We start from the raw sequence: 14,362 nt of genomic DNA, 5'->3' as shown, positions 1-14,362 counted from the left end.
TTTCAAAAGATGACTGGATGAAAATTGACACACTTCTGATACTACTGCAATTGGGGAAAAAAGTGCATGGGCGAGGTGAAAGTGCGTCCTCTCTCATTCCGGGCAAACGTTTCGGTCACAGGGAGTAGCTAAGCCTCTTCACATAAAGCAAGTCGGAAAAAATATCCCTCTCGGTTTTTGAACGGGAAGCCCTAACTCCAACTCCCCACTCGCGGCTGCGGTGCTGAAGGTTACTTGAACACCCGCTCGCTTTCACCTGCCCTCTGCCTACAATATAATGCAGCATATACCCACGCGCGCGACGTGTTATTCGTGTGAGCCGAATGCAATAACTCCCTACATCTGACGGAAAAAAAAACATGCTCAATTAATGGGCTCGTCCCCTCCCACTTCATATTAGAAAATTGCATCAGATTTCAACCATCAGTATTGTCTCCGTATATTTTAAACGAGACACGCTCAGTGCGACCAAACTTTCAGGGAGGATTGATGCACGGAAAGAAGATGCATTAGAATGTACAGACAGTAAACAAGTTTTTTAATTATAAAGCGGGCAATCATTGCGAGGGGTGTCGTGTATACATCTCGCTAAACGAAGGACAGAAAAGTACACTCGTCTAGTACCAAAAAGGCATTGATCTGGCGTTTCAGTGTTGTTTCCCTTAAGGGTAATGCCCGTTTCTAACGAATACCTGCCCCACAGAAATCGCTGATGTTGTACGTTGGAGCAAACTATCCAAAGTGGCCTAAACTGTCTCCTCTAACTTTATTTGGTTTGCCTACCAACATAAAAGCGGGGAATAAACCGAAAGCCCAGAGACAGGGTATCAGAGCGCACGAGATAAAGGGAGCTATCAGCAGGGAAAGTTTACATAGAGAAGGCTCCCAAAGAAGCCGGGGTTAGTGTGTTTTAAGGACTAGGGCTGGATTACACGGGCTGGGGTGGGGGTATTAGGAGGAAATCCCTTTCACTGATCCCGGCCCCATGCGCGGAGCTGCCCGCCTCCCTCCCGCGCCCGGTAAGGTGGGCTGCGCCTGCGCGCCCCTGCGAAGGCAGGGGCCGTGGCCGGGGTCGCTCCGCCGAGCGCGGCACGGGGCGGGGGTCGGCGGGGGAGCGGCGCGCAGGGGCCGGGCTGCGAGTAACAGATTTAAAAAAAAAAAAAAAAAAAGAGAGAGAGAAAGAAAAAGAAAAAAAATGAGAAAAAACCCCCCCTCAAACAAAGCAAAACGGCGGAGGGGGTCGCAGGAGGAGCCCCCCGCCCCGAAAGCACACATGCACAGCACGGCGCGGAGCTGCGCGACAGGGCAGTGCGCGCACTGCGGACCCCTGCGCGGTGCGACGGCGATCGGCGACGGTGGGGTACATCCTAGCGGCGGCTGGCTGCCATGGGAGCGGGCTGGCCACGCTCCCCGCCCGCCCCGGCCGAGAGGGGGAGGCGGGCAGGGACGGCCACGGGAAGCGGCAACTTGTGGCGGCGGCCGGGGAGACGGAGCTGCTGCGCGGCAGAGGGGCCGCCCGCCTCCCCGGGGGACGGACGGGGCGGGAGGGACGCGAGCCGGCGGGACGGGGCGGGGGAGGCTAGGCCCGGCTCCCCGGTAACTTGTAATGCGATAGAGGAGGAAGCGGGGGGTTGGAGGAGAGGGAAGTCTTTCCCCACCCCCCCCTCCTCACTTTTACAAAAAAAGGGGGGGCCTGCGAGAAAAGCCTCTGTTGGGAAAGTGCGTGCAGAGAGGGAGGCTCGGCGGCGGCGGGGAGCGCATCGGGCTGCGGGGCTGGGGGCAGCCCCGGCGGCAGCCCCGGCAGCGCGGCACGGGAGGCGGAGGAGGAGGAGGAGAGTAGGAGGAGCTGCCGTGTGACCCGCACCGCTCCCAAACTTGAAAGTTTATCTGCCCGAAATCAAGAGCGGCCGCGGTGTGCGCAGCGCTCCTCGGCACGGAGCGGAGTCAGCGACCGGCGGACCCGCCGCGCAGGGAGCGGCTGCCGGAGCCTCTGCGAACGCGGCAAGGCAGGGGAGGGGGGATTGCCCCAGCGACAACAACAGCCACCCCCCACCCCCCAAAACTGGGAGAGGATCCATGCTATTTGCTGGAGACCAAGGACTTGCTCATCGGCGCACACGCGAGCCCGCTGTCATTAGCTAAAAGGACACACGGCTGAGCCGGGGGGGGGAGGTGGGCGGAAGGGTGAGGAGTGTCACAAAAAGTCATTACAACCTGAGAGAGAGGGGGAAGAAAGAAAAAAAAACTTCCTACCAATGGACAACAGGAAGTGACCACCAACGGGGAGTCTCTGCTTGGAGAAAGAAGCTGCAAGACAAAGAAGAAGGAAGGAGAGGTGAAAGACAAAACTGCCCAAGGTCTTCTGCGTTTGCGTGCGTGCGCTTTCGAGAGAGTCAACAGAACAAAAGTCAGCAGGGAAGGGGAGACAGAAAGAGCGACGGAAAAGGAGACAGGATGGAGGAAGAGCTAAAGACAAGCATGTGAAGACCAAGGGGAAAGAGCAGAGCAACGCCGAAAAAGAAAGCACACTGAAAAGAAAAAGAAAAGGCTTACACAAAAGTTTCTTTTCCTCCTGGGAAGAAATTACTCACACGCACACAGAAATCAGATGCCTCAGATGCCTTGCAGCTCAACTTCTGGGGAAAGGGAGACCGAGAGAGAAGAGAACGCAGAGTGATGTGAAGAAAGGGGGGGTGGGGGAAGCCCGAAAGAAAGCAAAGCAAAAGAAACTGAGAGACAGGGGGAAGAAAGAAGGACGGACAGAAAAGCGAAGATCGTGACCTTTCCCAACAAGTGAACCTTGCACATATGCTGTGTAAAGTGTGTGCAAAACAGATTCCCTTCTGCGTGGTGCGTGTGTGCTTCGCTGCTGCTGCTGCTGCCGCCGCCGCCGCTGCCGCCGCCGCGGTCGGTGCCTCTCGCAGGCGGCGCTGCCGGCGCCGTGGAGACGCATCATTTGGCGGAGCGAAGCGGCTAATTGCGGAGCCCCGTCCTTCATTTACATATGCAGCCTGAGTCCGCTGGAGCCGCGCCAATCCGCGCTCGCCCCCAGCACCATTAATCGCCATGCATTATTCACAACCATAATTACTGAGCCCCATGCGCGCTGCGCGCAGCCGCCCCAGCCCGCCGCCCCGCGCACATCCCGCCGCTCCGCGCACACCCCGCCCGGCTCATCCCCCGCTCGCTCACCCGCGCACCCGCGCACTCATTCACTCACTCCCAGTTTGGCTGGCTGGTTAGCCTTGCTTTTTTTTTTTTTTCCCCCGTGGTGTTTGTTGCCTTTTCTGTTGTTTGTTTGGTTTGTTTTGCAACTCGACTTTTATTTGTGAACAGTTATTTCCAACCCCCAGCCCTCCTTCCCTCGTTCCCAATTCCTCCCCCCTCTCCTTTCCACCTCCACGTCGCTGATGCCTCTGCAAAAAGCAGAGTCAAGACGGCTCAGTTAGCAGCATGTCTCGTCGAAAGCAAGCGAAACCTCAGCATCTCAGGTCGGACGAAGAGCTGCAAGCGGAGGTAGTTTCTGAGCACGGTAAGGGCTCCTGGCGGCTTCTTTCTCCTCTCTCTCTCTCTCTCTCTCTCTCTCTCTTTTTTGTGAGGGTGTTTCGGATGGAGATAGGTGAATTTATGGTGATGGTGAACATGGGAGCGCAATCGCACTGCAGCGGGAGAATGGGAATTAAAGCAGCTGGGGGAAGAAGCAGCGGAACTGAGAAGTTCGCAGTTTTGCCAAGTTTCTGCAGCCCACCCCCTGCCTTTAACCAGCCCTCCCAGCAGCAACCTCTCGGCCTCCCCAGCGCTTTGATCGCGGCTGGGATCGGCGAAGGGGTCGGCCCTCCCTCCCTACTCACCCGGGCTCCACCAGCTGCAGGAGCGGGCGCCCCGGAGCAGCGCCTGCCTCCTCCTGCCTGCTCCTGCTGCGCTCCCTCGCGCTGTGTGACTGGGTACCCCCTTTTTCTCCCTCCTGCTCCCTCCTGGCAGAGGCTCGGAGCGGACAGAAGCCATATTCCCCTCGCCCCACCGGCAGGAAAGTTGGGACAGCCGGGGCCGGGGTGCCCTGCAGGAGCTCCCGCGGGCGACCGGGCCACGGGGCAGCCCCACTGCAGCCGCTGCCAGGGGCTGCCCCCGTCGCCCCGGGTCGCCCGCGCGTGCTGCGGGGGCTACCCTGGCCGCTCCCTCCGTCTGTCCCGGGGGAGCGGCCGGGACCCCGGCAGAGGCGGGCAGGATCGCTCGGGTGCGCAGGGCCAGCGGAGTTGGTTTCATTATTTTCGAGAAGATTGAACAGCAGCTTTTCGCCTCCCCCCCCTTCCCCTTTCGCCTCCTGGCTCTGCTGCGACTGTAATTATTATCAGTGGTAGGTGACACGGAGTGCCACCACCGCCACCAGCCCCTGTCGCGCCGGCTGCTGTGGGGACGGGTTATTTTTTCGCCCATCCGCCATTCCTCGCTCCCTCCCCACACGCAGGCACACGCACACTTGCTTTTATGCATATGGGTTGCCAGGCGGCTCGTGAACAAGTGTCCAGGGCTGGAGAGATTTGGATCACGCCTTATTTCCTCTTTGCTGTAATTTTATTTTCGAGAATAGGGCTGCAGGGTTTTCTTCTTCCTTCTCTGTCTCTTTCTTTTTAATTTTCAGTTTTAATTCTCTTAGCCCTGGCGCTGCAGCGTGCAAAGGCACGCCGCAGCCCATGCTCCCTTCTCCTGGGCTAAGTTGAAAGCTTCCACTTGAAAGTTTTTCTTTTCCTCTTTGCAGAGAGCCCACTGCTTTCTTAGTTTCTCACGTAGCCAAGCAGGAGCCCCAGTGTTTTCGGCTTTCTGTGTAGGCCCCTTCCTCCACTGTTTTATCCCCCCTCTCCCTCCCTTCGAAAAGGAAAAAAAAAAAAGTCCTTCTCCTGCTTTAAAACTATAATTACTCTTAAGTTGCATCTCTGGGTAGAGAAAGGCAGCAAAGTTGAAGCCTGAGGAGGATTTTGACTATTGTATCCGAACTTTACAGCCCTGAAGCTTAAGGCAACGTGAATCCACTTCATCAGGTTAAAACATCTGTCAGACTGGCAAATTGTTAAGCCTCCTGCTCCTTCCCAGGGTATTTGGGGAGGCAGGGAGTGAGTCCCACTGCTAAGGGGGCTAAGGGGGCTACTGCTACTGCTCCAGGAAAACCCACTTGGGTATTGACATTAACAGGAACACGAAGAAATGCTTCCTTCTGTCACAGTGGAGGAGCAAAGCAGTGCATTTTCAAATTTTTTGTTTCCTTAGGAAACTGTGGTCATGTAAAATAAATTAGTGTAGGCAAGCAAATGAGAGTTAATATTTTATTATGCAAACAAGATTTGTTGAGCCCATCTCTGTTGGTGTGGGTTCTAGGTCTAAGAATTTTTCGTTAGCATTATAAACTTTTACATCCTCTGAATCCATTTCAATACCGAAAAATAAAACCCTACTACTTCATTATGACACTTCTGGCAAGTTAATAAATTGAAAAAAATTGTTAAACTAGGTTTTTGTTTTGTTTTGTGAATCTTATCTATGTAGCCATGTCACCCGAGATTAGAACAAGAGATATGCTAAAAAGAAACGCTTGCATATGGTGGGTAGATTAAGGACAAAGAATCTTTTTGTCATGGAAATGGGGTTTTTTTCCCTTTTTTGGGGGGGTTTTGTTTTGTTTACTTCATCACATAGAATTTCTCACACTTGGTTTGTTTTGTATTGCCCTCAATGACTACATGATCAAATGAATGGATTTATTTCTGCCGAATGAGAAAGACAGTCTTTCCATCAAAAGGACTACATTGCATCCCAGTGAGGAATTTTAAAGCGTTATTATTGTGGTCCGTGAATAGCACAAAATCGGCTTTCACAGCAGCCCTAAAATGCAAGTGTAAATACTTTTCAGCCTTAGAAGGCTGTTATCAAAATGTGCTATGTTTCCTTTTATTAAAACATATTTTAATTAATAGAGTGGAACCCTTGGTAGTTAACAATTAACAAGCTGAAGTAGTGGTTTTGCACTTTCATTTGAGAAATGTGAACAAGGTGGAGACAGGCTACACGAGCAGAGGGCTATCTAGTGCGCATTAGTGTAATGTAAATCATTTACACGTTATATTAGGAAGCCTAACGATTGCCATACTTGAAAGCAATTTTATAGGCCAGATATAATGAGAGCTTCAAATCTCGTGAATTGGAACACTTCTTGTCAAGTCAGTGTCCTTCGTTTCTGTTCACAGCTGTAATCAAGATATTGCTACAGTTCCTGAGTGTATTTTGCAACAGGCCAAAAATAGTTTGCACAGTGCAAGAATATTTGTCGTTTCTAGAAAGCAAACTGTTTAAGCAGTATTACTTGATTCATGTGGCCTTTTCACTCATTTTGCTGTTCGTCTACAAAGGAGTTAATGCAAGACTAAGCAAATGAAGCTTATTCTTTATTTATTGAAATCATGTTTAATGCCACCTCAAAATAGATTTTATAAAATGAACCATTTAAAAATTAATATCAAAAAAATGTAATCCTTGGAGTGAAGGGACAGTCATAGTAGCAGAAAGAGCCTGGCAGTTTGGTGTGCAGAATGGAAGATAAACATTAGGCTGAGTTTTAAGTTGACTTGTCGCACCATAACTTTTGCGTTAACGTTATCACAGAAGTTTTAGAATTTAAACAAATAATTTTATAGCCAGCTTGGGCTACAGCATAACACAACTGCATTCAAACAGGGCAATGTCATGGTGGCAAGATAATCTGTTGGAAATCTGAAGATAATTAGCAACGTCATCAACTACAGATAATACACTCAAAATTATTTGAAATTATTTGTTGAAAGTGAAATGCTAAAAATATATTTTTTTAATAATTTTGAAGGGAAGTGTTAACAGCTGATGATGTATTTCTTGAACAATTGCACTGTAGAAGAGTGAACAAAAGATACCTATTAAAAAAACCCCACACTTTGAGGTTGCTAAATAAGATCTGCTGGAAATCATTTAAAAACAGCAGCAGCAGTACTCAGATGACTGTAGAATACAATAATCTCAGTTTCTCAGTAAATTTAAATCATTGTAAATCATTTCTGATACACTTGCCTAATTCAACAGATTACAAATGAATCAGAATTGTAGATACAATGCACATGCTTCAACTCTGATTACTTTTAAATTAAACCACAGACATTTGTATTTTTAAGGTAAGGATAATAGAAAGGGGATTTTTTTTTTTTTTTTTTTTTTTTTTTTTTTTTGTAATGCTGAAGAGTAATTGTCAAGAGTGTGCAGGTGAGGTTCTGGTAAGAGTGATGACAAATGATGCTTTGGACTTTTTCTTGTGAAGTTTCTGGCAAAGAGGTATCGTATTTTAGCCTGAGGTGGAAGAGATCACCTTGTAATAAACTGTTAATGGCAGTTTTCTAATGTGCTTTTTGCAGTAATTTTTTAAAATATTGGTCCTCTTTTTCCACCCACACTTCAATACATACAACATAGTCTAAACTAATTGATCTTTTTCATTCTGGTAAAATGGGATCGGGCTGTGCAGTTTTGGGCAGTTTCATGACTGCACTCGGTATTCTTCATCTCCACAGGCACACTTGCTCAGCTCCAGCAACGATGCAGTTCAATATGTAGCAGCCAGCTTCACGTGTGTTCGCTCTATCTGCATATACAGAGGGTTAAAACACATTTTGGGGGGACATTCTTCCGTGTAAAATAGAGGTATTCTCTATTGCTTAGACACTGTTGCGTTTAAAACTTGCTAAGTCGCAAGCAGCTGTCAGTAAACATAAAACTTAGGTGATTTTTGCAAACGTTTGTTCTGAGGCAAGTGTAAGAGAAGGCTTTTTGTTTTGAAAAAGGCCAAATAAGTATTGCTATAAATTGTGCCTTTGGTGAGAAACGGTAATTGAAACTTTATATAAATACTTCTGTTATTACAGTAGAGACTTAACATTTGAGCTATGTAACATCTGTATTTGTATAATTTTAAAAATACTCTGCTTTGAATTGTGTTAGGAATAGAAAATTATTTGGAGTAATAAGGAAACTACAGCAATCAGCCAATTTGTTGATGTATATATAACAATGAAAGTAGACAAAACTGGGTCAGATTTTATCTAGTGATGCTGGTCTTGAAGTGATCTCCTGAGGTAGACATTAAGACTTTTTTCAGAGTGGGAGGGAGGAAATTTTGAAAGGTGTGGTGGTTAAAATTCTGTGTAATTAAGCTATTAATATGCATACATTTAGCTGTTGAAAATTACTTTTCCTTGCCTAAGAGAGGGGAAAAGCTACAACTCAACAAATGTGTGGCATTAAAAAAAGAGTAAAAATAACCTAATGAATAGCAAGTAATAGTGCCATCTGAAAAATAGTCTGAATCCTGGGAAGATTTTCTGGGTATCTCTCCTTCATTTGATTTGTTGACTGCCAAGAATAGACAAGCATATCTGTTGACAATCCATCATTCAGGGCATGAGTCAATCACTTTTGCTGATAATAAACCAGGTCTGGCATGACAATAAAATAGTTAAGTACTGACACATTTTCCAAAATGAAGCATGTAAAAATAATTTCTTTCATAGTATTGTATTAGTAAAATAAGAGTAATTTTCTATATCTTTTTTCCAGAGGAAGCACAAGTAAATCTAGTTTCAGCAGTGAATTTGTATTGAATTGTACATATCAATGTAAATCCTGTTTCCTTTACACTCTAAAACTTTCCCACTTAATGTAGTGGTGTTTTCCTAACTAAATGTTTTCCATTAATACAAAAAAGGGGATTTAGGCCAAAATGTACTTTTAGGAGCTGGTTCAGTTGTAATGCTGTTAGACCTAGAGTACATTTCTTCTTACCAAGGAAAAACCCTTCAAAATCGTGAAAACCAGAAAAATAATTGTTTATAAGGGTGATAGAAAACCATAAAGCAACACATTTAAAAAATTCATTTAAGTTGAAAAGTGAAAAGATAGAGGACTAAAGAGAGGGGACTTTTTTATTATGTGGGATAAGATAAATCTTTACAAAAAGCCCTTCTGAAATTCTTACTGCCACTCTCTAATACTGGTGTGTATGGCGTGTTCCCTCCCCCCTCCCCAGTTTCGCCATTCCACACCCTCCCCCCCGAAAAAATCTGAACTCTATCGCTGTTTGCAAAAGAAACACCAACAAAATTTCCAAACTTTTGAGCCAGAGAGCGAGGCGCACCGAAGTACTCGGGCAGGCTGTTGACCTCCTGCGGTGGCCGCCGGGCTGCGGGCCGGGGTGGGTTCGGGGGGCGCAGGTGGGCGCTGCGCGGGTGCTGCGGGAGCTCAGCCTGGGATTGCCGGGGAGAAGGTGGGATCGCGGAGCACCAGAAAGCTTCCCCAGGCCTCCTCTCCCTGAGGGTGGGTAGTTAGAAGTGCTTTGACAAGGCTTGCTGATTTAACCTTTGCCTGCTTTGCCCTGCCAGGGGTGGCCACTAGATGTCAAGCTCATAATACAATTAGTACATCTGTGCAGTTGACCTTGGCAGCACGGCTTACCACTGTTCTGTTAAGTGTTAACACTGAATTTGAGTGTTAACTAGAGATCCCTCGGAGTTTGCTACATGCTGTACAGCTTATCAAATGCCCATCTAGTTCAGCACAAGTGTTTACAGTCCTTTAAGAAGGAAAAAGGTTTCCTTTTGTGAAGCCCGGCATCTTGAGCTGCTTAATTAACCCTGCAGGTGCTGCCGTATTTTTGTTTCAGTTAATCAAAACCGACTTGTCATTCAGTGTTTCAGGAGATCCCTTCTCCTGGTGCCATTTGATAGTTTTCATTTAGGAATTTGTTGATGTTGTAATGTCCCCAGATCTGGAAATAATGAAAGCTCATGGATTTGTTTAGATCATTATGTGCTTTGCTATCCTGTGCAATACTGCAGTATATGGAACAGTGAAAGACCAAAATGACTGAGCTGCACAACTGGCATTGAATCACTCCAGGTTTGCTCTTTCAAGCACTCCTGATTGTGAGTAATTTTACTCAGAGGAGTAGTGTCACCAAGTCCAGGACTTGTGAGTTCAGTTTTGAGATACTTAGGAGATGAAGGATTGGGTCCTCACATCAGCTTCTCTTCTTGCGAGCCTTCAAACACTAATTTGTAAGCGTTTCTGTGCTTGTTCAGAGAGTGATTGGCTTTGTTCATTCATGCAGGATGTTAGGAGTTACATAGTTTAAGATGTACTTAATGATACACTTTTCAAAATAGGAAAGCTATACAGAATTTACGCTGCTCCTTCTTTCTTCTAGTTTATTTGTTTTGGTTTGGTTTTTCAATGTCTGTTTCATCTCAGCTATGTTAGAAGCATTGGCCTCGGTTTTTTTGTTTTGTTTTGTTTTTTTGTTTTTTTGGGTTTTTTTTAGGATTCCCAGTAAAAGTTGATGCATTCCAAATAAAGGTGGTTACTGCAGCCATCATCATTATTTGTACACAAATTCTTTACAACCCGAAATTAATGTATACATGCCATAACAGCCAACTGAATAGCTGTTTCTATGATTTTGAAAAACATAGCACAGGGCCTGTTTAATATGATACCTTGCAGAAATATTACAAACAATTTGTGAAGCTTGCATCTGTTCCACATCTGCATCCACGCAGAAAGGCACCAGTGTTTGAGATACTGAAGTGCTTCACTGCGCAGATTAGAAACTGCAAATGTTTTAACCAGAGTACAGTTAGTGCTTGTGCCACAGGTGGCTGTTACTTAACAAATTCTGAGATTTAGGCTACTGAATAGATCAAACCGAGTGTGCCAGGTCAGTACCGGGTTTTGCATAGCAAGAGTGCCCTCCACTGTTCAAATCCATACTAACAGTTTTTGTGGTCTGAGAAAAGGGACAGAAAATTTTTCTTTTGAGTCTGGAATTTCTTCTAGATTGTTAAACACAGTAGGGGTCTCTATTTGTCTCCTCCTGTTTCACAGCTTGGGCTCAGTATGTGATAATTCATCTTTCTTTATGGGATTCAAAGCTATCATAAAGAGTTAAAAAGAATTAATTTGCAAGAAAATAAACGTGTTCTAACAATTTAAGAAAACTTTCTTTAAAAGCTTCGTCAGTTATAAGAGATGATAGAGCTAAGGAAAAAGTGTTCTTCTCCAGGATCAATTTGTTGCTACAAGGCAACTGCTTCCAAATTAATATGATTTTTAAAACAAAAAAATTTATGTTTTTTTTTTTCAGTAGTTTCTTCCTTTATTGAATCTGTGCTTGGGGAAAAATAAGTTTGTCTATTCTGATGATAGCAGTGGTAAATACTTGTCCTGTATCAGTGCGATAGGCTCAGAGTTTTATTTATAATAATGCTTGTTTAAATAGACAAGAATGCTGTGAACTGCACTTTGAAATTATTATTGGATTTGCATGCGAGAGCATTATATGCATCTGTCTTCATAGTTAGCAGATATTTTAGCTTTAGCTGATGCTAACAAATGCAATTTCCCTGAAACTTCTTCACAGTTTGTACACTGCTTCTCAGTGTTTTTTTTTTATCTTTCTGAAAGAAATATTAATTAGCTCTCAATTACGCAGCTCTGAATGCAGAAATAGTAGTAATTCATACAACACTTTTCCATGCTTTCATTTGTATTGTTGTGTGTAGTCTAAAAGGAAGCTTCAGAAAATATTTTACTCACACATTTGTTGGATTCCTTTACAAGGCAGTTTTGTTTTAATGCTTCAGGAAGGTATCAACATTTAATCTAGGTGCAAGTTATAGGAAACATTGATTTTACCAAAGTGTCTTATGAGTCATACATAATTTGAAGATTCCATAATACAGAGTAACAAAATAACAAAACACTAAATAGTGTGAGATCATTTTATTGTAATAGTCCTTATTTAATATTATTGAAAAGGCTCTTTTCAGGTAATTTACATGTGTGGAACTAGAACTGAGTTATGATGGGACAAAAGGAAAAGATTCTGGAGCAAAGGTGAGACACATTGGTTGGTTAGGGTTTTTTCCAGACTGGAAACAGTTAGTCCTAAAAAAGTGGGCATTTAATAAGCCGTATATGTTTTCACTATTAACCTGACTAGCATGTGATGTTTAGTTTAAATCTGTTTCACAAAAGTGGATATCAACATTTTTGAAGGAGTAGAAAAGTAGATATCAACATTCATTATATTTTATCTTGCACATCATGTAAGAGGCTTTCCTCTCACACAGAGGAAAAAGATATCTACCTGCAATAAAAATTCAGAACTAGTAAAACCAGGTTTACAAATCCTGTGTGTGAGTAGCCGAAACCGGCCATTTTTTCTTAACTCTGCACATTTCCTGATGGAAACTGAGGGACCCAGGGCACCCTTTCACCCCTCTCCCTTTGCCTTGGGCACTGAGGAGGCAGGCCAACACCATCCTCCTTGCTCCAGCCTGAAAAGTGTTTGGTGGGTACGCTTAGTGAGGGGGACAGAGCAAAGCCTCCCGGTGTCAGCCCCTTGTACCCCTCTCATTGAGTCAGCAGAACACCTGAGTGGCTTCAGGTATCACCACCCCAAAGTGACTTTCTCAAAATACCTTCGTTTGAATTTCTATGGGCTCATTTTAGGGCCAGACCTCAGTGATGCAAAGTGACAGCGCTGCTGGAGCCACCGCGGCTCTGTGGGCTGCTACCTGCTTAGGAGCTCGCCCCGGGTACCATTTGAGAGATGCTGCCTGCGATTTTTCACCTGTTTTCATAGGGTAAGCTTTATATGCTGTAATTCGTCTTGCATCCCATAGCAGCTTCAGATTAGTCTGTTAGCTGTTAGACTGCTAATGAGAAAAAGAAAATAACTGAGAGGTTATTAGTGGCTGAGATCCTGACTGCTGCACAAAACTCCCATTCAACACCTTTTGTGTAACTAAGAACTGCAAAATTCAACCCATGTCTGTAAGATTAAGCAAGTCTTCGATTAATTCCCCCGAAGTCCTTGAAAATTTTTACTGCATCACATCCTCCCTGTAATAATAAAAAATATTATTTCTCTTCAGTAAAAAATAGAAGAAAAAAGATGAAATTCTTCTCTACCTAATGGAGTCAATCACTTTGTAATATATCAAAAAATGAAAGCAAGCTATAAAGCATAAAGAACTATGGAAAAATGCTATGTTTTCCCACAATAGATATATTGTGTAACTAAAAAACCAAAAATTAATTTTAGCTTAATATTTTAGCATTTAACATTTTTAATATTCTGGAGTAATGATTAAATTTTGGTATTGATTTCTGTCATTCATAAAGTGACTGAATTTTAAGAAAACAGCAAAAATATCCTTTCATGTAGAATGCTTTTAAGCTTTATTTCTTGTTGAATTCAGTGAAGACTTACACTTCAAAAGCAACAATAAACACAGTACCTTAGTGCTTTCATATTAGTAAGTACTACCAAAAGGGATGTTAGAAACCCCATTTGTGTAATACACTGGGTGATGTCCATTTGTCCTATACAGACATATATAATAAAAAATATTTATCAGTTGTAATTTTCAGTCTTCCTTGTTTCCCCCCACAAGTGCTTGTTTGCATGACTAGTTCATAGTTCAATCCTGTTAATTTCAGCAGTGTTTCTAATGTGAATAAAGGCTACTCATTTGAGTAGGACTTACTGGATTGAGACCATAGTCTGTCATTCTGTGAAGCATCTTTGTAGCCTCAGTGTGCTGTGCAGGAAATGTACCATCATCTGTGGCAAAGCGGCGTTTACTTCAGTGCCATCTGTGTCACCTGCTTGCCTACCTGTCCAAGAAAGTGAAGCTTTGAGAGAGATCTGTTTGATTTTTTAAGAAATGTCAAAATAATTTATCCTAAATGGAAAATACTCTGGTGAGATTCTTTGTATGTCTAGTTTCAGGTTGACTTGGGTAGAAAAAAAAATCCTAGTGACTCCTAGCATTATTCTCTAAAATATTTTTCAAAAGCAGTCCTTGAATATTTCAAGGCAAATAGATGATGAGGTGATGAGGTGAATGAACTTGGGTTGGTCATCTGAAAAGTGTTCTTGCTCTTTTCAAGGCATAGGAGTTGAGGGAAGAAATACAAAACAGAGCTGTAGGTCCCCCCTTAGTATAGGTGCGAACTTTGTGCTGTGAGACAGCACAAAACTAGGCATTCATTTCATTGAGAGCAGAGCTGAGCAGTGGTTATCCCAGAAATACCTATACAGCTGTATTACATGTGTACTTTTCCACAAGTTATATTTCAAATGCAAACGGCCATTTCTTTGAGTTTGCAAATTAGTATGCTAGCCTGCTTATTGTCTTGACATGCTGAGCAGGTCCTTATCGATACCTCCTGGCAGTGGGCACCAGTACTGAAAGTTTCTTTGGAAAGCTTACACATTATACATATTAGC

General features: G+C 44.3%; 1 protein-coding gene across 4 annotated transcripts in view; it reads left to right on the top strand.

Annotated features, from left to right (window-relative positions):
• The first annotated feature begins 3,260 nt into the window (after positions 1–3,260).
• Positions 3,261–14,362, top strand: part of SALL3 (spalt like transcription factor 3) — a 47,981-nt gene continuing 36,879 nt past the window's right edge. For all 4 annotated transcript variants that reach the window (XM_039379108.1, XM_039379107.1, XM_027739837.2 and 1 more), the window contains exon 1: positions 3,261–3,532. In XM_039379108.1, the coding sequence (XP_039235042.1) occupies positions 3,454–3,532 (79 nt within the window). In that variant the 5' untranslated portion in view covers positions 3,261–3,453. The remainder of the gene's footprint in view (positions 3,533–14,362) is intronic.

Source organism: Pipra filicauda, unplaced genomic scaffold (assembly GCF_003945595.2).
Source record: "Pipra filicauda isolate LSUMZ 115617 unplaced genomic scaffold, ASM394559v2 scaffold155_size1731166_pilon, whole genome shotgun sequence".
In the NCBI taxonomy this organism is placed as follows: domain Eukaryota; kingdom Metazoa; phylum Chordata; class Aves; order Passeriformes; family Pipridae; genus Pipra; species Pipra filicauda.
The sequence above is the reverse complement of the archived record's forward strand: the minus strand, read 5'-3'. Positions and strand labels throughout refer to the sequence as shown.